At 42.1% G+C, this 24,015-nt stretch overlaps 1 protein-coding gene across 1 annotated transcript in view; it reads left to right on the top strand.

The window, feature by feature from the left end:
* The window catches only part of LOC126234782 (trypsin-1-like), a 41,084-nt gene extending 22,056 nt beyond the window's left edge, over positions 1-19,028 (top strand). The window contains exons 5-7 of the mRNA XM_049943531.1: positions 5,270-5,382; positions 8,017-8,216; positions 18,845-19,028. Coding sequence (XP_049799488.1) covers positions 5,270-5,382; positions 8,017-8,216; positions 18,845-18,988 — 457 coding nt within the window. The 3' untranslated portion in view covers positions 18,989-19,028. The remainder of the gene's footprint in view (positions 1-5,269; positions 5,383-8,016; positions 8,217-18,844) is intronic.
* The last annotated feature ends 4,987 nt before the right edge of the window (positions 19,029-24,015 follow it).

Genomic DNA, 24,015 nt, shown 5'->3' with positions numbered 1-24,015 from the left:
TTTCTATATGTTGATTTTCTTTCCACAAATATTTCCTGTACCTTTGATTATATCCACTATGTCCTATAATTCTTTTTCACCTGTTGCTAGAAGGACCATGTCGACTGCAAGTCTCAAACACGATATTATTCTCCCTCCCATTCTTACCCACTTGTCAACCAGTGGGCAACGGTCAATCGTATTTTCTGAGTATAGATTGAAAGAGTGGAAGACAGACAGCAGCTGTGTCTTACTCCTTTTTCCAAGATCTATCCAGTCGGTACTTGTTCCATAAAATTCCAGGTAACTGCCACTATATTTCGGCGCAGAGTCTTCTGGTCATTTTCAGGTGAATACTGACAGGAAAGACAAAGCGCTCACGTATTTAAGACCCCGCCGGCACATGCGTGGGTTGCCCAGCAGGCGTTGTGACTGCGATGTTTATGAGTCTGTGCCCTCATTGGTGAAAAAAGCTGGCGCCATGGATATCAGATCCACTATCTTCGAAAGGCAAACGACACCGGCTACTCTGAGCACGAAGTTTTGGTATGCCGGGATTCCACGCACAATTTAACTGGACACTTCCGTCTCGATTAATAAGGGACTAAGGCAGTCGTATTTCCACTGATTCAGTGATTATGGAGCTCCAAAAGCTTGATGTATGAGCCGCAATTTTCGTTTAATCGGTACTTTCTCCGCCGACTTTCGCTCACGCTTTTTTTTATTTAAATTTACATCTACATCTACATTCATACTCCACAAGCCACCCAACGGTGTGTGGCGGAGGGCACTTTACGTGCCACTGTCATTACCTCCCTTTCCTGTTCCAGTCGCGTATGGTTCGCGGGAAGAACGACTGTCTGAAAGCCTCCGTGCGCGCTCTAATCTCTCTAATTTTACATTCGTGATCTCCTCGGGAGGTATAAGTAGGGGGAAGCAATATACTCGATACCTCATCCAGAAACGCATCCTCTCGATACCTGGCGAGCAAGCTACACCGCGATGCAGTGCGCCTCTCTTGCAGGTCTGCCACTTGAGTTTATTAAACATCTCCGTAACGCTATCACGGTTACCAAATAACCCTGTGACGAAACGCGCCGCTCTTCTTTGGATCTTCTCTATCTCCTCCGTCAACCCGATCTGGTACGGATCCCACGCTGATGAGCAATACTCAAGTATAGGTCGAACGAGTGTTTTGTAAGCCACCTCCTTTGTTGCTGGACTACATTTTCTAAGCACTCTCCCAATGAATCTCAACCTGGTACCCGCCTTACCAACAATTAATTTTATATGATCATTCCACTTCAAATCGTTCCGCACGCATACTCCCAGATATTTTACAGAAGTAACTGCTACCAGTGTTTGTTCCGCTATCATATAATCATACAATAAAGGATCCTTCTTTCTATGTATTCGCAATACATTACATTTGTCTATGTTAAGGGACAGTTGCCACTACCTGCACCAAGTGCCTATCCGCTGCAGATCTTCCTGCATTTCGCTACAATTTTCTAATGCTGCAACGTCTCTGTATACTACAGCATCATCCGCGAAAAGTCGCATGGAACTTCCGACACTATCTACTAGGTCATTTATATATATTGTGAAAAGCAATGGTCCCATAACACTCCCCTGTGGCACGCCAGAGGTTACCTTAACGTCTGTAGACGTCTCTCCATTGATAACAACATGCTGTGTTCTGTTTGCTAAAAAATCTTCAATCCAGCCACACAGCTGGTCTGATATTCCGTAGGCTCTTACTTTGTTTATCAGGCGACAGTGCGGAACTGTATCGAACGCCTTCCGGAAGTCAAGAAAAATAGCATCTACCTGGGAGCCTGTATCTAATATTTTCTGGGTCTCATGAACAAATAACGCGAGTTGGGTCTCACACGATCGCTGTTTCCGGAATCCATGTTGATTCCTACAGAGTAGATTCTGGGTTTCCAAAAACGACATGATACTCGAGCAAAAAACATGTTCTAAAATTCTACAACAGATCGACGTCAGAGATATAGGTCTATAGCTTTGCGCATCTGCTCGACGACCCTTCTTGAAGACTGGGACTACCTGTGCTCTTTTCCAATCATTTGGAACCCTCCGTTCCTCTAGAGACTTGCGGTACACGGCTGTTAGAAGGGGGGCAAGTTCTTTCGCGTACTCTGTGTAGAATCGAATTGGTATCCCGTCAGGTCCAGTGGACTTTCCTCTGTTGAGTGATTCCAGTTGCTTTTCTATTCCTTGGACACTTATTTCGATGTCAGCCATTTTTTCGTTTGTGCGAGGATTTAGAGAAGGAACTGCAGTGCGGTCTTCCTCTGTGAAACAGCTTTGGAAAAAGGTGTTTAGTATTTCAGCTTTAAGCGTTTCATTCTCTGTTTCAATGCCATCATCATCCCGGAGTGTCTGGATATGCTGTTTCGAGCCACTTACTGATTTAACGTAAGACCAGAACTTCCTAGGATTTTCTGTCAAGTCTGTACATAGAATTTTACTTTCGAATTCACTGAACGCTTCTCGCATACGCCTCCTTACGCTAACTTTGACATCGTTTAGCTTCTGTTTGTCTGAGAGGTTTTGGCTGCGTTTAAACTTGGAGTGAAGCTCTCTTTGCTTTCGCAGTAGTTTACTAACTTTGTTGTTGTACCACGGTGGGTTTTTCCCGTCCCTCACAGTTTTACTCGGCACGTACCTGTCTAAAACGCATTTTACGATTGCCTTGAACTTTTTCCATAAACACTCAACATTGTCAGTGTCGGAACAGAAATTTTCGTTTTGATCTGTTAGGTGGTCTGAAATCTGCCTTCTATTACTCTTGCTAAACAGATAAACCTTCCTCCCTTTTTTTATATTCCTATTAACTTCCATATTCAGGGATGCTACAACGGCCTTATGATCACTGATTCCCTGTTCTGCACTTACAGAGTCGAAAAGTTCGGGTCTGTTTGTTATCAGTAGGTCCAAGATGTTGTCTCCACGAGTCGGTTCTCTGTTTAATTGCTCGAGGTAATTTTCGGATAGTGCACTCAGTATAATGTCACTCGATGCCCTGTCCCTACCACCCGTCCTAAACATCTGAGTGTCCCAGTCTATATCTGGTAAATTGAAATCTCCACCTAAGACTATAACATGCTGAGAAAATTTATGCGAAATGTATTCCAAATTTTCTCTCAGTTGTTCTGCCACTAACGCTGCTGAGTCGGGAGGTCGGTAAAAGGAGCCAATTATTAACCCAGCTCGGTTATTGAGTGTAACCTCCACCCATAATAATTCACAGGAACTATCCACTTCTACTTCACTACAGGATAAACTACTACTAACAGCGACAAACACTCTACCACCGGTTGCATGCAATCTATCCTTCCTAAACACCGTCTGTACCTCTGTAAAAATTTCGGCAGAATTTATCTCTGGCTTAAGCCAGCTCTCTGTACCTATAACGATTTCAGCTTCGGTGCTTTCTATCAGCGCTTGAAGTTCCGGTACTTTACCAACGCAGCTTCGACAGTTTACAATTACAATACCGATTGCTGCTTGGTCCCCGCATGTCCTGACTTTGCTCCGCACCCTTTGAGGCTGTTGCCCTTCCTGTACTTGCCCGAGGCCATCTAACCTAAAAAACCGCCCAGTCCACGCCACACAACCCCTGCTACCCGTGTAGCCGCTTGCTGCGTGTAGTGGACTCCTGACCTATCTAGCGGATCCCGAAACCCCACCACCCTATGGCGCAAGTCGAGGAATCTGCAGCCCACATGGTCGCAGAACCGTCTCAGCCTCTGATTCAGACCCTCCACTCGGCTTTGTACCAAAGGTCCGCAGTCAGTCCTGTCGACGATGCTGCAGATGGTGAGCTCTGCTTTCATCCCGCTAGCGAGACTGGCAGTCTTCACCAAATCAGATAGCCGTCGGAAGCCAGAGAGGATTTCCTCCGATCCATAGCGACACACATCATTGGTGCCGACATGAGCGACCACCTGCAGATGGGTGCACCCTGTACCCTTCATGGCATCCGGAAGGACCCTTTCCACATCTGGAATGACTCCCCCCGGTATGCACACGGAGTGCACATTGGTTTTCTTCCCCTCTCTTGCTGCCATTTCTCTAAGGGGCCCCATTACGCGCCTGACGTTGGAGCTCCCAACTACCAGTAAGCCCACCCTCTGCGACCGCCCGGATCTTGCAGACTGAGGGGCAACCTCTGGAACAGGACAAGCAGCCATGTCAGGCCGAAGATCAGTATCAGCCTGAGACAGAACCTGAAACCGGTTCGTCAGACAAACTGGAGAGGCCTTCCGTTCAGCCCTCCGGAATGTCTTTCGCCCCCTGCCACACCTTGAGACTACCTCCCACTCTACCACAGGTGAGGGATCAGCCTCAATGCGGGCAGTATCCCGGGCAACCACAGTCTTAGTCCGATCGGGGGATACGTGGGACGAGCTGGCCGTCCCCGACAAACCCCCATCCAGACCCCCACAGTTATGCCCATTGGCAACAGCCTCAAGCTGTGTGACCGAAGCCAACACTGCCTGAAGCTGGGAGCGAAGGGATGCCAACTCAGCCTGCATCCGAACACAGCAGTTGCAGTCCCTATCCATGCTAAAAACTGTTTTGCAAAGAACGTCTGAACTAATCTACAGAGCGCAAACAAATCGACAAAATTTAAACGGTTATTAAAATACAAGATTGCCTAGTAAATGCAGTAATGCTGCTACTAACGCACTGCTGACACACTGCTCGGCAGCGGAACGAGACTACGCGATTTTACCCTATTCAGGTACTAAAACGCGATGCTACAACTCGCAAATACTATAATACGCCCGAAATTTATGTATCAAACAATGCAAGTACCAAAAACACTCAAAGAAATTAAGAATTAAACTATGTAAGAAATGAGTGAGCTAGGAGTATAGGACTTGCTGCTGCAGCTGCTTATCCAACGGCGGCAGGGAGTTTGTAAGTCGTCTGGCTTTTCACTCACTTTGTTTTGCCTCATTATAGCTCAACGGCGGTGTCAATGATAATAACAAATGTATAAACACACCATGTTACCCCTCGCATGTGTGTGTGTGTGTGTGTGTGTGTGTGTGTGTGTGTGTGTGTGTGTGTGTGTGTGTGTGTGTGTGCGTGTGTGCGTGCGAGAGAGAGAGAGAGAGAGAGAGAGAGAGAGAGAGAGAGAGAGAGAGAGAGAGAAAGAGAGAAAACAAGTTTGTACATGTAAAGCATGATGTGTATGTGCCTTTAGAACTGCTCGTATTCATACAAGTCAAGTATGTTTACTCTTACTCTTCAGAGGTCTTCAGATACACCCAAACGACATCGCTATCTTCACGCTGAGCTCCGCGTTCTCCCTCAACTCTTACGTGCAGACTATTCCTCTGGCCAGCGCTGGATCCATTCCGACAGGTGAGTAAGGAACATGACAACTCTCAAGCATGCTCCTGGCAGTCTAGAACTATAAGACAATTTGGTCTCCTAAGTTATGCGATTACAGAAACTTGCGAAGAGTACGTAATATACATTTGTCACGGGGCAGAGGATGTTCCTTAATTTACAAGGTACGCTATACTAACTGAACTAAATTAAGTGGAAGTAATTTTGACGTAACGTCAGCACTTATAGAATGAATCTCGACATACAGGCAAAAAAAAAAGTTAGGAAATCGAATAAGAAATCAAGACACTGTGAAATTAATGACACTGAGCTGGTAGTGGATAACAATGGGGAAAGTTAAAAATTTCTGCCGTACCAGCATTTGAAACTGGATCTACTGCGTGCTAGGCAGGTGTTCTGATCACTAATGGCTGCAGGTTGAAAATGGTGTTTGTTCTTTCCGACATATCAAAAAGAACAGACACCACATATATGAAAAAGAAATGTTAGTTGAAAAGTCTTATTCGGTAAAGTATAGGGAAGTCAAAACGAACTGCAGTGAAATTGAAAGCAATGGCTGCAACATAGTCAGTGCAATGTGAATTACACAGCTCATCGCAGAGGAGAGAGAAGATTGTAAGAAGGAGTACATTAAAGGCGTCTGCTTGAGAGAAGACTTGTCTGATGTCATGACAGAAGTAGAAATGGAGGTCGGTACAGAGGACATGAGTTTAGTTTAAGTGAGCTCTGGTAAACGATGAAATAAGACAGAATGGATAGATAACATTCCTACTGAATTTCTTCAGTTATTGGGCAGAAGCAGGAACGAAGCCACTGTCCAGCTTATTGTGTAGAATCTATGAGACTGGAGACTTACTACAGACTTTCGAAGAAAACATCATCTGCAGAATCCCCCAGAGAGCAAGAGGAGATACGTAAGAGAACAGCTGCACAATCAGCTTAATAGCTCGTGCATGCTAGTTGCCGACTAGTAGAATGTACGGAATAAAATGGTTCAAATGGCTCTGAGTACTATGGGACTTAACTTCTAAGGTCATCAGTCCCCTAGAACTTAGAAATACTTAAACCTAACTAACCTAAGGACATCACACACAAGAGGGAACAATTAGAGAGGGAGACCAAGAACGAAGTGCTCAGGTTAAAAAGGCTTTGAGGCAAGGCTGCAGTTTTTCGTTCCTAGCGTTCAATCTTTACATCGAAGAAACAATGACGGAAATGAAAGAAAGGTTCAAGAGTGGGATTAAAATTCAAGATGAAGGGATATCAATCATAAGATTCGCTGGTTGCTATCCTCAGGGACACTGAAGAACTATTACAGGACCTGTTGATTGGAATAAACAGTCTCATGAGTACAGAGTATGTATTTAGAGTAAACCGAAGATAGACGAAAGTAATGAGGAGCAGCAGAAATGAGAACAATGAGAAACTTAACATCACAACTGATGAGCACGGAGTAAACTGTCAAAGCACTCTGCTGCCTTGGAAGCAATACAACGCATGACAGAATAAACAGAGTAGCATACGCAAAGAGGGCGTTGTTGGCCAAAACAATTCTGGATAGTATCAAACATATGCTTCAATTTGGGGAAGGAATATCTGAGAATGAACGCTTGGAACACAGCATTGTATGGCTGACGGAAAACCGGGACAGAACCAAACTGGCGCTTTTGACGTTTGGTTCGTAGACTGCTACTGGATAAAGTGAGAGATGTGGAAATTCTGTGCAGAATTGGCGAAGAAAGGATGGTACGGAAAACACTGACGAGGAGGAAGCAAAAGGATGATAGTACAAGTGCTAAGGCATCAGGTTATAACTCCCTTGGTTCTAGAGGGAGCTGTAGGTGGTAGACACTGAAGGGGAAGACAGAAATTCGAATATACTCTAAAATCAGTTCTGGATCTTTATTTTAAATCCTACTCTGAGATGAAGAGGATGGCATCAAAGAGTTATTCGTGGCAGGCCGCATCGAACCAGTCAGACGACTGATGACTAAAAGAAAGAAAGGAAACGCGTGGTGTTATCTTAGTAGATACATGAATGCTGAAGACACGAATATTTTCTCACACGAAATATGCATAGCTTTCATGAAACACCTAGCACTGAAATTGTGCTGTGCTGTATGGAGTAAGAATAATGAGATCTGTTTTCTTTGAAACTACAGTGAACAGTGGTGTGTACCAAGACATCATTCCACAGTAATTAGTTTCTTGGGGCTGGTGTGCGTGACTTTTGTATCTTTCTGCAGTCAGTTGTTTATGTATTCCTTTCATATATAACCTTGATCACAATAACGCATTTATCGGGTTAAAATGACTTAGGTAAACGTTACCATAGAGGCCCTTGAAGAAGTATCGCTACACACTATTCATTCGTAGGTCGTTGTTCTTTGTTATTGTAAACAATTATGTTAACAGTCCTCCATGGAATAAGCAATAATTTAAACTGAACCTAAGTGAAAAGTAGCGAACCCTTTCTATGAACGCGTGAACGACCTGAACGTTATTGTATTGATCACATTCCATTTAATTTCTCCTTCAAAAGCTATCGAAATTTAGTCCTACTCTGTGATATGTCGTTACACGACGTGATGCTGTCGTGCACTGCATTTTCGACGGAATAATTTAGTAGTTCTCACGCTGTTCTAGCTGGTTCGACTGGGATTGCTTCCGGTTGGGGCGCCACCGATTACACTGTGGCGCCTGATATCCTGCAGTGGGTGGAGGTCACAATCGTCGACTTCGAGACTTGCCGCCAGCTGATCGACGACTTGGGCATAGAGGACAACCCCGTGGTGGACACCATGGTGTGCACCGGCCCCGTCACCGGTGGCATCAGCCTCTGCGGCGTGAGTTGCTCTCCTCCTAAAACTCAATTTCTTTATGAGTAAATCTGGTTGAGTGTAATGACTAACCGCGACGCGCCTATTTTGATCATCAATGTTCTACTTTAAGGCGACCAGCCACAATTTCCTCTCTTGTGTAACTCCAGACATAATACTACACAAACTTAACGTCCTCAATTTTTTAATATACAGTCTAATCTCTATGTTCCGCTGCAGTTTTTGCCTATCTACTTCCTTTCATAGCATACACGTCGCTTTTTGATATCCAAAATATTCCTACCGTCCTGTTCAATCTTCTGTTTGGTATTTTACGCTTATTACTTCCCATGCCAATTCTAGAGATAACCTCACTTCTTATGAGTCCAATTATGTGTTCTTCTGGAACACCACATGTCGAACGCTTTGATTCTCTTCTTTTCCAACTTTCCCACAGCCCATGTCCATGTTTCACTATCATAACATGTCGTACTCCAGAACGAGATTTTCACTTTGCAGCGGAATGTGCGCTGATATGAAACTTCCTGACAAATTAAAACTGTGTGCCGGACCGAGACTCGAGCTCGGGACCTTCGCCTTTCGCAGGCAAATGCTCTACCATCTCAGCTACCCAAGCAGACTCACGCCCCCTTTCGCAGCTTTACGTCTGCTAGTACGTCGTCTTCTACCTTCCAAACTTTACAGAAGCTCTCCTGCGAACCTTGCAGAACTAGCACTCCTGAAAGAAAGGATATTGCGGAGACATGGCTTAGCCACAACCTGGGGGATGTTTCCAGACTGAGATTTTCACTCTGCAGCGGTCCGGCACACAGTTTTAATTTGCCAGGATGTTTCATGTCGTACTCCAGACGTACATCCTCAGAAACATCTCTAGATCCGGCCTGTGTTTAATGCTTAGTTACCTCTTTTTTTTGTTTTTACCCAAGTATTTCCCTCCTTGCCTGTGTAAGTCTGCTTCTTTTATTCACCTGCATCGTCCGTCTTGCGACATTTCACTTCAAAAGTAAAAGTAGTAGCATTCCTTCACTTTGTCTAGTATATGGTACCCAATTTTTATACTGAGTTTCTTGTATATTTCATTTCTGCAACTCATCTCTCCGTTCCTCTGTCTACCTTATGCGTTTTCAGTTCAGGTTCTGTGCTCAGTGGACGCATTCTCTAGTTGCCATAAGTTTTCTTCACTAACACAGAGTAGAGTAATCTTATGGGCGATTCTAATCATTCATATTCATTATAACTGAATTTAATTCCACTTCTTAATTTATCATTTTTTTTTCCAAACTGCTTCTGCATTCCATCGTACATGTTGTACATCACAGAAAATATTCCTGCGTTATGCCCTTTTTAATCCGATTACTTTCTTCTTGAACTCTCTCCCCTCTTGGTTATTGTACTCAATATTAGTTATCTAAATTTTCTAACGGGTTATATCCACTCCACTAAGAATATCGATCATCTTGAACCATTGGTTTCCAACCTTTCAGAGTTCGTGGCTCACTTGACCAACTATGTCGTTGGTCCCCCTGTAAAATACCTTCTACAAAATGAAATACTTAATGAAAAAGTTACGAATAAAAATACTACTCACTCAGTGCGGCACCGGAGCTTGATTTTTGTTACACAAGTCGTCAAAATTTGGCGCTAAATAAGATACAGCCACATTAATCTCTATCTCCTCACAAAGTCTTGATTTGTATTCGGTTTTAATGTCATCCACTGCTGTAAACCACTCTCCCAAAGATTGGAAGTTGCTAAGGAAATCAATACCTTCAGGACTTTATTCCACAAGCTTGGGAACCTTTTCCTTATTGAATACCAAAATGACGGCAATGTCATGGAAGAAAAATAAAATCTTTAGTGTAGAATCTGATGAATGTGCTATCAACCCTTTCTCTTCCACAGTTTTGAACTCAGATGGACAATCATTACTGAAGAGATTCTGAACCCACTGAAACATGCCACATTCTCAGGAAAATATCTTTTTAAATGAACGCGAAATTCAGTTAAATGTCTTTCACTTATAGAAAAATATCTGCAGTTACACTTATTTCATTGCCACTTATAAAATGCTTCAAACATGGAAAGTAGTCCATTTTTCCTCCGTCGCTCATTTTTCTGTTCCAAAGCAGCAGCTTGTTTTGGAAGGCTGAAACTATGTCAGTATGCCAAATGAAACTATTTTCACTTCCTTGCGCAGAATTATTCATTAACTTCACAAATATGTGAAATAAATATGCGATCTTATGTAGAAAGTCATTGTCTAAAAACACTTATTCCTGATAAGATTTTCTTCTTCCGGGTGAGAATAGCTTCATAGCTTGAGTTAAAAAATGCATGATAATACATTTCCCCTGGAAAGCCAGTGAATGCTTGTATAAAATAAGAGAGATGTATGTTCTGCCCCCGTATCGTGACAAATTTGACTCAAAAAATCTAGCTTTTTGAAGACGAGTTTTAATAAAGATCACCACATTCATTACAGTGTGCATTGTTCGATTCTCATCAATACTTATATGTTGCGAAGCAAGTGGATCTCCATAGATAATGCAATTACTACGCATAAAATGAGGAGCTCTGATGCGGGTAGATGCTTGTATACCACCGTAAAGCCCGGTCATGGATTGTGTACCGTCAATATACACTCCAACACAGTGGACTGAGTTAATTTGATTTTCTGTCATGAAAAAATTAAATGAGCATCTCTGTTACTATCAATGGCCTCATCAAGCTGCAAACCAGATTCCCTTCATCTAATCATTTTTATAACTTGTTCGTGAAGATCCTCTCCTAAATCTTGAATTCGATGACTAATTGTAGTGTCAGACAAAGGAATGGGCAAAAGCTGTTCTGCCATCTACGGGGCATTATGTGAACAGCACACGGTAGAACTAATTTATCTGCAATAGTTCAGGGCTTTCTTACATTCTGCTGCTCAGTAAGCTATGTACATTGTAGGGCGCTAGAAGTGTTTTACTCGAGATTTTCGCCCGCTTAGGGAATGATGACTTTTGTTCTTTCCCTTGACTCAGTTTTCTAGAAAAATATTCTCTTGGTTTCACCACGTCTTTCTTATGAACACTTTCGAAACGACTGCTTTATTTGCTAGGCAGCAGATATTCACTATAAAGTACTTTCAAACGCAAATCACACTCTGGACGCTCTTCATTGTTCACAACAGGTCACCTGAAACCAATATCTAAGTAACTATTTTCTACACTAGCGTTTACTACTTTCCTTGTTGCCCTCAGCGGGCTATTGCGTTTAACATTCGCTTGGCAAATTAAAAAACTTTTCCTTAGTTTGTCGTCCTTATCAGGCTTGATCACAAAATTCCAATATGACAAAAACTGGTTGAAAACTCAAACGTCACAAGTGCAACATGCGATACTTCAACATCGAGATTATGACGGTTTACACAGGCTGGCCAACATCTCCAGGGGACTTCTTCCGACGCCACACAAACTGGCGCTACAAACGTAATTCCCGCAACTGCCTTCTTTACCACTACGAACCAAATGGACGACTTCCCAGGCGGACATTCATGGCACACCTGTGTGCGGCGGCGCAAAGATTGATACCAGTGTCTTCAAGCATTTCAATGCACTTAATAAAATTGTTTTCACAAATGAAAAGCCTTTCACATAAAGAAAAAACCAAAAACTGGATAACGTCGCCCACTTAAATAATCAAAATTGGCTTGGACGTTTCTGTGACGTAAATCCGTCTGGTAGTTGGGGGTAATTTCTCGGGCTCTTCTCAATGCTCGAAAAATCTCCAATTATTCTAAAATACTTAGAACTTCGCCCTTTTTCTCCCGGTGCTTCCCGCCCAGGCCTCGCTACAGAAAGCGCTCAGTTGGCGCCGGCAGCACCAAAGCTTCCTCCCCAGGCTGTCTGCAGTGGATGTACACTGTGACACTATTCACAACAGTTACTATTTTAATGTTACAAACGCTGCGTTTTTCTAGGTATTTTCATAACTTTTATTATAATTATTCTTTTTTAAGTTGTAAATGGCCTTAGCCCTCATTACATTTTATCACAGACGCTCGCACATTCGTGTGACAGAAGTTTTAAATACCTCGTAAATGTTTTGGATGGCTTTATCCGGTTTAAACAGAACCTTCAGTATTTTGACTGTAGGTAGACAGATCTTATCGCTTGTGTCTCGTATTAGGGGCGTTCAAAAAGAAACGAGCCGAAGTCTGGAATGTGCTAATCGGTTACAGGAGGGTAATGGTTCAAATGGCTCTGAGTACCATGGGACTTAACTTCTGAGGTCATCAGTCCCCTAGAACTTAGAACTACTTAAACCTAACTAACCTAAGGACATCACACACATCCATGCCCGAGGCAGGATTCGAACCTGCGACCGTAGCGGTCGCGCGGTTCCAGGCTGTAGCGCCTAGAACCGCTCGGCCAATCCGGGCGGCACAGGAAGGTAATATCGTGGTGTGTGTACCGAGTTGTGGTTCCGACCAGAGCGTGGAAGTTCACATCCCATCGCTAGAGGGAGCGTGTGCACGTCACGTGACTTTACAGAGCTAGCAGCAGCATGTATCAATCGTCCAAAGCTGCCAGTGACATTGCAAACAGTGACATGGAGGCGTCAACAGAAGAGCAAAGAGGTATTGTTTGTTCTCTAACAGCGGAAGGAGTAGGAGGGACGGACATTCATCGACGAATGTACGGCGATCACTGCATGTCCCTTGCAAGGGTCAACGAATGGCACTAGCACTTCACCGAAGAACGGGTGTCGTTAGCCGATGATGCACAGTCTGGAGCACCACACTGCATTACCCCTGACGTCGTCCAGCTGGTGGATGCACTCATTACCAACGACCGCCGAGTGACAGTGAAAGCCAGAGCCGCAATGGTCAGATTGAGCGTCGAAAGTGGCCACACCATCATGCACAAAGTGTGTGCCAATAGGTGCCCCACATCCACACCAAGAAGCATTTCGAATGGCCCACTGTCTTAAGCATCTGCAGCGCTATGCTCGGGAAGGGAATGCGTTCCTGGCACGAGTGGAGGCTGGAGGCGAGTCGTGGTGTCATCACTTCGAACCAGAATCGAAACGAAAAAGTCTCCATTGGAAGCATCCAGGGTCACGACAACCAAAAAAAGCCAAGGCCATCCACACTAGTGCAGGAAAGGTTATGCTGACGCTCTTCTTTGACCAAGATGGCCCCCTTCTGATTCACTTCCTGCAACACGGGACAACAGTGTATGCCCAGCGTTACTTGCAAACCTTGACCACCCTTCTCCAAGCGATCAAATCAAAACGACGAGGCAATCTCAACCGTGGGGTTCTTCTGTTCCACGACAATGCAAAGCCTCCTACGGTCAAAACATTCGCGGACACTCCTGCAGAAATTCCAATGAAGGGTTCTCGGCCGCCCCCCATAGAGTCCGAAACTCTCTCCCTGTGATTGCGCCATATATGGTCCCCTTAAAAAGGCTCTAATAGGCAAACGATTCACCTCGGACGACGACGTCCAGCTGTACGTGCGCAACTGGTTAACATCGCAGCCCCGGGAATTTGATGAGACAGCCATTCACCGCCTTGTGTCACAGTCAGACAAGTGTCTCAAAAGCTATCGTCAATACTTTTAACATACAGGTGAAAATGAAATGAAATGTCGTGTGACTAGGACCTCCCGTCGGGTAGACCGTTCGCCTAGTGCAGGTCTTTCGAGTTGACGCTACTTCGGCGATCTGAGCGTCGATGGGGATGAAATGATGATGATTAGGACAACACAACACCCAGTCCCTGAGCGGAGAAAATCTCCGACCCAGCCGGGAGTCGAACCCGGGCCCTTAGGGTTGACATTCCGTCACGCTGACCACTCAGCTACCGGGGGCGGACAGCATACAGGTAATCGTTTCTGTAATTCTGTCTCCGGCCCGTTTCTTTTTGAACGCCCCTTACACTTGGCCGTCCCATGGCATGGCTAAATTTCTGATAAGTTCTTTTATTCCTTTATGTTCAGTGAAGCACCTGAAGTCGGAAATTTACTTTCCACAACCGCCCGTGTTCTCCGAAAGAGAATTCCAATAGCCGCAGCGGACTTCTTCATTCAAATAATGGAATATTTCGGCTGTCGTTACCCTACATACAAAGTAGTGTCCACAGTTTTATCAAATGCTGCGCCAAACTTCAAAAAGACACAGATACATGCCATTATTTTTCAACTTAATCAACAAGTCTCTCTAAAGACAGGAAGGAACGTACTGCCAATCGTTCAATTCCTCGGCGTCGGAACGCTGCCCCTCCATCACGAAATATTCGAGAACTGCTGTGTGAACGTTCTCATCGTCTGAAAATACCAGACGTTGAAAGTACTGCTGCAGTTGTAAGATTATCTTATACCACACGGCCGGTTTCGGGCTCTTATGCGCCCATCTTCAGGTGTCGTAGCTTGGTGCTGTCACCGCCGAGCGCCGCGGTGGACGTGTACAAGTCGCGGTGCCCTACCAACGAGTGCAGAGCATGATCCTTTCCTTGACACTTGTTACGTACATGTTAAACGCTCAGAACTATCCCTTCTGTCTTGTATGAACGCAATACTTCCATAGCTCTGTCAAACGCAGACTCTAATACTGGATGTTTTCCCAATCGATACACACAGAATCTTTTATGTCAGCAGAAAGTTCTTCCTCCTCCTCATAGAGGCCACCTCTCCCCTCTCTCCTTTGCGTTTTCGAAGAACTCCTGTTTTTTATATCTCCGACAGTCTTGACTTTTTCGTAGGCTAAATCAGGTCTTGCTGCGGCTACTTCTTCGATTTCTTCATATTTACTGCCAAGTTATTTCTCTGTAACTTCACTGCACTTCCTATTTTAATTAAAACATCAAAAAAAGTATTGCACTTGCATCACCCCGGTTCCCAAAACTCCTGGAGGTAGACGTTGACTGTGGATATTGTATCACAGACAGACCCCTTTGACTATTCAGAGATGGCACTAAACCCGCCCATAGATATAAACAACCATGTATGAGCAGCGCCTATTAGACGGAGGGGGTCCAACAGCCGAACAGTTCCAGTCATTCCACCAGGAAGGAGGAACACGGCTCGTGTTGTCTGTAGTTCAACCATGCGTAGACGATCAATACCGTCGTTCGATCGCGTCCGCATTGTTACTTTGTGCCAGGAATAGCTCTCGACAAGGGAAGTATCCACGCATCTTGGAGTGAACCAAAGCGATGTTGTCCGAACATGGAGGAGATACAAAGAGACAGGAACTATCGATGACATGCCACTCTCAGGAGCCCAAGGGCAGTGGAAGACCGCTACCTACGGATTATGGCCAGGAGGAACCCTGGCAGCAACGCCACCATGTTGAAAAATGCTTTTCGTGCAGCCACAGGACGTCGTGTTACGACTCAAACTGTGCGCAACTTCACTCCCGACGTCCATGGCGAAGTCCATCTTTGCAACCACGACACTACGCAGCGCATTACAGATGGGCCCAACAACAAGCCGAGTGAACCACTCAGGATCGGCACCACGTTCTCTTCACCGATGAGTGTCGCATATGCCTTCAGCCAGATGTGTTTCGAGGCAACCCGGTCAGGCTGGGCGCCTTAGAAACACTGTCCAGCGAGTGTAGGCAGGTGGAGGTTGCCTGCTGTTTTGGGGTGGCATTATTTGGGGCCGACGCACGCCGCTGGTGGTCATGGAAGTCGCCGTAACGGCTGTACGATACGTGAATGCCGTCCTCCGACCGATAGTGCAATCAAATCGGCAGCATATTGACGAGGCATTCGTCTCCATGGACGACAATTTGCACGCCCATCGTGCAAACCTTGCGAATGGCTTCTTTCGGGATAATGACATCTCGACTAGACAGGCCAGGATGTTCTCCAGACATGAACCCTATTGAACATGTCTGGGATGAATTGAAAAGGGCTGTTTATAGGCAACGTGATCCACCAACCACTTCGAGGGATCTACGCCGAATCGCCGTTGAGGAGAGGGACAATCTGGACCAACAGCGAATTGATCAACTTGTGGATAGTATGCCGCGACGAGTACAGGCATGCATCAATGCAAGATGACGTGCTACTGGATATTAGGGGTACCGGTGTTTACAGCAGTTTGGACCACCACCTCTGAAGGTCTCACTGTATGGTGGTACACCATGCAATGTGTGGCTTTCACAATCAATAAAAAGGAGGAGAAATGATGTTTGTGTTGATCTCTATTCCAATTTTTTTGTACAGGTGCCGGAACTCTCGGAACCGAGGTGAAATAAAACTTTTTTTGATGTGTGTATACTTGTGATCTCTTGGTATCTCAGAGCGTGTCATATCAACCGAGCCTTTCGTTTAGTCAATATGCTCCACAAATTTCTTGCGTCACCAATTCTACTCAGTACCTCCTCATTTGTCACGTGACCTACCCATCTAATCTTCTGCATTCTTTCTTAGCACCATATTTCAAAAGCATCTTTTCTCTTCTTGTCTAAACTGTTGGTCATCCTTGATTCAGTTCCCTGCAAGTCTACACTCGAAAGGAATACCGTCAAAAAAAATTTCTGAATACTTTAATTTTTATTCAATATTAGCAAATTTCTTTTCTTTACAAACTCCTTTCTTGCCATTGCCAGTCCACATTTTATATCCTCTCTACCGTGGCCATGACCAGTTATTGTGATGCCCAAATAGCGGAAGTCATACACCACATCTAGAGTCTCGTTTCCCAATCTAATTTCTTCAGCATCACCTGGTTTCATTCGACTACATTCCATTGTACTTTTTTTTGCGTTTGTTGATATTTATCTTACATCCTCCTTTCAGAGCACTTTCCATTCTGTTCAGCTGCTCTTGCTAGTCCTTCCCTGTCTCTGAGAGAATTACATTGTCGTCGGCAAATCTCAAAATTTTTATTTCTTCTCCCTGAGTTTTAATCCCTACTCCAAATATTTCTTTGGTTTCGTTTAGTACTTGCTTAATGTGGAGACTGAATAACATAGGGATAAGCTGAAAACCTGTCTGAATCCCTTATCAACCGCTTGTTCCATTCCATGCCCCTTCCATCTTATAACAGGCTTGTGGTTATGTCCATGTAGTAGAAAGTGTATCCCACTCAAGATTGTCAAAAGCTTTCTCTAAGTCTACAAACGCTGTAAAAGTGGGTTTGTTTTAAGTTAACTTAATCGTAGTGTCAGCATTGCCTCGCCTGTTCCTGCATCTTCCCCGAGATCGGCTTCTTCCAGTTTTTCCATTCTTCTGTAAATAATTAATATTAGTATAGTGTAAGCATAACTTATTAAGCTATAGTTCGGTAATATTGACACCTGTCAGCATCTGCTCTCTTCGGAATTGTAATTATTACGTTCTCGTTGTCATGGATGGCTCTCCCAAGGCTATCAGTAGATCTCACGGAATGTCGTCTACTCCCAGGGCCTTGTTCAACTTTCAGTGCTGCTATATGCGAATTAATTGTGTCACCTACAGTTGAAGATCAGATTTTACGACGACTGGTAAAAAGTAATTTAGATTGTTACCAGTATTTCTGTAATCGTTTATCGTCGATTTTCGTTGCCAGTCCGTCATTAATACTGAAAACTGTTTTCAGTATCATCACCGATTATTTCGAACACGATTTGCCGAGTTACAATTCTCTTTACAGATTTTATCAGTATATCACAAATGTAGTTGCACTGCCAAATAAAAAATCATGACTATTTTACGAATTCCGACATTTGTGAAGTACGTTTTGTAATTGAAGACAGCACAGGACGAATTGTGTTCAATTTTCAACACGTGTAAAGTGGATATTTTGTAAGCCTCAAACCAGACAGTGTCGTTATTTGAGTATTTTTCTCAAATATGTCACGTTAATTTATCTCATTTTTTTGTGTTTGATCCTGTGTCATGTACACAATCTACTATGGAGTGGAATGTGATTAGCTGAGTGTCATGAATTCACAATCAGTTTACCACGAATAAGGCATATGTTAGCCTAACTTCACGATTTGCGCATACTCGTATGCACCGTTTGTCTTGAATTTGTCGTGTATACAAATTATAGAGAGTAAGTAAATTTTGTAACAAAATACTTTAGGAAAGAATTCAATCCTTTAAGAAAATGAGAACCCTCTATTTTTATCCCACAAAGAAGAAGGTTACATGTGGAAAACTCCGTAATATCGTAAAAATCAGTATATGATAATAAGTACTGACTCATGTGCACCTGCTTTCATTTGTTGTTCAGTAGATAATCGACATACATTTATACCAACTTTTGGTATAAATAAAAATCTTTGTATATGTATCATACAGCTCGTAAAAGACAGTGATATTTGGAACAGTAGTTATACGTTACATGATGTTCTCATATTTTCATTGTGTGACGAAAAGAAGAATAGTTGTAATTTGATTAAACCGATGTAACGGAATATCTCTTAAAGTATGTTTAACAAAAAAACTATTAAACAGACCTGCTATAGATGTAAGTAATTTCACGGTTTTCTACGACTCTGTGATTAGTTTCTCCTGGCAGGAAGCTAATCACTGAAGCCAGATATTTCACTAGTTGTATCGTACATGAGATTTACGGGCAGCGCAACTTTTAGCGCGTCTGTATTTTGTTGCTGAATGTGGTACCGTGTGATGTTGACTTGCAGGGTGACTCTGGTGGACCTTTGGTGCAAGACGGGGTGTTGATAGGCGTGGCCCAGTGGGCTTACTCCATATGCGGCTACGAGGGCGCTCCATCCGGTTGCACCAGGGTCTCCGCCTTCATCGATTTCATCAACGACAACCTGTAATCTCGCTTTTCATTTTGGCAATAAAGTAATGTGAAAGTGATGACGGTTTCCGAATATATGACAATCACGCAAAAGATTGCCTATACCTTTTCACAACACTCAAATATTTTCAACTGCAACTGTGCTTATCTTCACAGTCGATGCAACAGTAAACCGGATTCGAAAGGTTTTTGACATTTTACGCCAAATACGATGGCCTACTGCAATTTTTCAGCGTCAGTAAAGGACATTAGTCCAAGCACCCATTTTCCCCCTCCAATCACAAGAAAAGTTCACTTTAGTCAAAATATCACACTGATAGTGCAGTTAAAATGGTAAATTACGAAATAAAATGGGGGATTGAAAGCTACTGTGATTGATACCACGTTAAAGCACTGCTGGGTATTGTTTACCAATTCCCTTTCACCATTCGTGATTTAGATTTTGTTTACAATAAAGTCTTCAATGTGTGTGTGTGTGTGTGTGTGTGTGTGTGTGTGTGTGTGTGTGTGTGTGTGTGTGTGTGTGTGTGTGTCTGTGTGTGTGTGTGTGTGTGTACACGCGCGCGCTTTTAATTGTAATTTCAGTGCCTTCGTTCCGATGGTAGATGTACATTTGATGCTCGTCGTCGAAATGCACTTGTAAACGTACAGAAAAAATTTTAAATTATTTAAGTGAGAGATACTTCTATTTTTTAATCTTTAAAAAATTTTCACAAAGATGATATCAAAGTCTGTTTGTTGTCTTTAAAGACCTTATGAGGATTTACTCTTGTAACAAAAATGACGAACATCAATGTACTATACTAAATTGTACGACTTGGACATGGGAAAGATGTTTCGGACATTCGAACATGAGAATTATGTGGTATTTGGAGGAGTATGATGGCAGCGTTTGAGCTGTGATGGAGTAAAAAGGATGGAGGGAAGACGATGATTATGTAGAGGCAAGAAAAGGTAAACATGGAAAAGGAGGAGGGAAACTGATATAAGGAAGAATAGAGTGTGTGAGTGGGTTACATCTTGCAGGAATGTCAGATATCAGCATGCATTTCATTATTATTTTTTTTTTTGGGGGGAGGGGGGGACAGAGTGCGTGAGTGGGTTATATCAAGCAGGCATGTCAGACGTCAGCATGCATTTCATTATTTTTTTGGGGGTGGTGGGCTGGGGCTGCAGAAGTTTCGTTGGGAGAACAGATCAACTGTCTGGGAGAGCAAATTTATTGTCTGTGGAATGCGCTGATATTTGTAATATAAGGTGAAATAACAGCGTGGTTGGAGGTAATTTCTGTGGCATCTATAGAATTTAAGGACATGTCAAAATAGGACGAGGAGGTAGGGGAATTTGCTGAGTGCAGAAAGCATTCAGATGGGAGAAGTTAAGTGGTTGTATTTAAAGATATGCAGAAACTGACTGACAGCAAGCTTGATTAAGCGCATATCGAGGGAACACGGGTAGGAGTCGATGAGTTAGATCAAAGCATAGTACATATGGACTATAGTGAGCTCCATATTTTGTGAAAATCAAGGCCTACTCATACGTTGCAGTAATTGTTTGTGTATGTTTGAAATTTTGCAGTTTATCACTGTTAGTGCAAAACATTTTCTAAAGAATTTGCAATTATTTTGAACACTTTTGGACCTATTCTTTATTAAAAAAAACAATTAGAAATGATCTAAGACACTTCTTCAAATGCAGGTACCATTTAATCCAATGATACACCTGTGAAAGAGACTAAATTTTTACCAGATATTTACGCCATGTCGGGTGATATACTTCACACACTTAATTGAGTATATTAACCTGTAAAATATTATATTTTTCACTTTTAGTTTTAGAATATTTTTGCTAAATAAAAATTTTGTCTACAACTTAATCTAACCTGCAATAAAGTTTAGGTCAACTTGATAGGTGTGGACAATTGCAAGCTGGATAAAATGCCAGTGAAATCTCTGCAGTGGCCCGACTGACTGACTCACTCACTGACTCATTACTGTGCAGCTCAAATTGCGAAGGACAGAAACTTTAAATTTGGAAAGATTGTTGTACTGTAGGTGTAGGTATCATTTTCCGAAATTCAATTCCGTAGGGGGTGAAACAGGGAAGGAGAGGTTTCCTGAGTATAAGTCATAAAGGCAATTTTGAAGCTAGGCCTACGAAAATTGATATTTGGTTTCTCACTCAAAAACTAAGAAATACGTGTTTCAGCATTTCTGAAAATTTAGCCCGTATGGGATGAAATAATGTCTGAAAGTTTTGTCATTTTCAGCTACAGCTACGAAACTTGCTATTTGACTTCTCGGTTGAAAATTAAAATAATACGTTTTACAGAGTTTTTGGAAATTCATCCCCTAAGGGGACGAAATGTTTTGAAAATATCTCATTATGAAAGAATTCTTAAAGCTACATCTACGAAAATATGTCTTTCACTTCTTGAGTGGAAATAAAAAGTAGGTGTTTCAGTGTGTTTAGAAGTTCGACCTCTAACAGGGTGAAATAGGGGACGAAAGATTTCTTGTAAATATTTCATTATGCAATCATTTTTTAAGATAAATACATGAAAATTTATATTTGGGTTTCCTGTTAGAAATAAAAAATACACATTTCACTGTTTTTAGAAATTCAATTTCTTTGGGAGCGAAATAGCGGGCGAAACGTTTTACGAAAGTATTTCATTGTGAAAACATTTTCAAATATACATCTATGAAAATTTGTTAATGAAAAATATGTGTCACTATATTAAAGAACCATTTAAAGCTGTATATATGAAAATTGGTATATGTGTAAGGGGGAGGAAAGTTTGTACAGAAATATTAACAGAAGAACGTAAAAGCCATGATTAACAAGGAACTTGACTACAGGTATCAGAATCGCTTTTGATCAGAACTGCATTCGGAAAAGACCATGCATCTAAGATCCTAACTAGAGTGAAAAGTTAAAAAAGTGTTGCAATTTCTGAATCACAGAGAAATACTATTACTGGAAAACACGAACAAAAACAAGCTGTGCAGACCATACAGTCTACACGACCAAAGTAGTTGGCTCTAAGCTCGTGCTTTACAGTATTAAAGAGATAGGTGTACCTAATTTCTAAAAAGTACAATTTGCACGAAACTGAGAATTAAGATTTGAGCCACATTAAAATGTGTCTTCCAACATTACTGAACCATGGGCATCAACTTGTTGCATTTCTTTATCTTCAAGCTTCCTCTTGGGATCCTTTCTGTTGTTTATTAGTTTATTGTTGACTGTTCACGAAATTAAACAAAAATAACTACTAAATTCCTTTTGCTGCATAATGTTACTAGGGAGATAAAGACATTTGACATAAATTATTATGTAATTGCTTAAAAGAACATGTATTTGAGTAGCAATATAATTCAACACTTATTTGGGTAAGGTTCTGTGGGGTTTTGATATAATTTCTTAATTAGTTGTTGGTTATCGAATCAAGTTCTTTGATGGGGAAACTGTAAAGATGAAAATATGATGGTGTAATCGAACAATGTTCTGTTAGGAAGGATATAGGATCCTCTACAAACAGCATCACTGCTGTGTCATATCAAAGATTTGAGTCATCGCTGAAGAACTAATCCACAGGTTTTCTCAATAGTATGGAATACTTAGTTTGTGAACTAGTTACCCCTGAATTTTCTTTTATTGAATTTCTGGACATGTACAATTGTTAGTATTTATTGCACACTAATGAACATCTAGAACCACACGTGCGTACCCCATGGGAAAAATGGCGTAACTCCATTTAAGTAGAAAAATAATGTATGTCAAATTTTATTGGCCAGCCGTCAGTACTAAAAGGCAGTTAAAATGCCTTTCAAATATCATGGAAAGGTTCCTAGATACAAACGCTTTTACTTTTAATGGTAACGCAAATAATGTTCTATGCCTGTCTTCTCACGGAAAGAATGGGGCAAGTCCAAGGTGCGATTCAACTGTTTGCAATACACCTTCAAGGTCAGTCTGGTTTGCGCTGCAAACATGATCGGTTGAGTTTTTTACTCTGTGTTGTTTCCTTGTAGTAATAGTGATTTATTTGGAGTGTGATAACAGTGTGGTTCTCTTAGGATCTTTAAGTTGTGTGAATTATCACAAGATGAACGTGACAAGAAATCCGCCAATCAATCAGCATAAAAAATAAAAGTTATATGAGTAGTGTTTTTAGGGCCTTAGGGCAATGTGTCATGATTTAGACAGTTACTGCAAACGCCCATTGTTTGATTGTTTAAAAAAAAAATCAAACTCTACTAAAGAGAACAACGTATCAAGAACTTTAACTTGTTACGTGAGTGCACTGACATATCTTCCTATTTAATCAACTTAATTTCTGTGACACTAACTACTCATTGAAAGCCTAGAGATGATGATTCCAATGCCAGAGATTGCTCTTTACGATCCATTTTAAGAATCAAACGAAATGATAACGTGATTGAAAGTTGTTTTTGCCATAAGGTCTTCATTGCTTTGCATAGAATTATCGTTTTACTGTTTCAACATTCATCAAATGTCTAACAGTGACGCAATTTGTTATACTTACACTGAAGGTTTTGGGAATAAAGAAGCAATCAAGTTATTAGTTTTCTGTACAATTTTGTTAGTGAAATCCTTTAACCAAAAGTAAGGGTTCTTTTAACACTCCCTGATTCGTGCTCAGGATAGAATAAGAACTACGCAGTGTTCATATACGTTCACTATCTTGTTGATACCATTAAGAGATGAGGTAGTGTCGTAATATTATTTCCAATAAGAGGTTCAGAATGTTATCAGAGAGTTTCCAGAAGAATGGGAGTAATGATTTTGAAATTGCAAAAGCCAATCCAAAGTCATAGAAAGTCTTTGCGGTTCAAGAAGAAAGTATACGAGGTTTGAACGACCTTTGTAAAAGCATGTGACGAAACTAAATGCTCTTTCAAGGTACCATCTCTCAGAGAAGCTCTGGCTGTTGAAGAAGAAAGCTGTTTAAATACAGGATTACTCACAGTGCAACTTGAACGCCGGTATTTTTGGAACATTCCGTTGGTCTACAAGTAA

The sequence above is a fragment of the Schistocerca nitens genome, chromosome 2, assembly GCF_023898315.1.
Source record: "Schistocerca nitens isolate TAMUIC-IGC-003100 chromosome 2, iqSchNite1.1, whole genome shotgun sequence".
NCBI classification, from domain to species: Eukaryota; Metazoa; Arthropoda; class Insecta; order Orthoptera; family Acrididae; genus Schistocerca; species Schistocerca nitens.
This window is presented reverse-complemented; position numbering and strand designations above follow the sequence as displayed.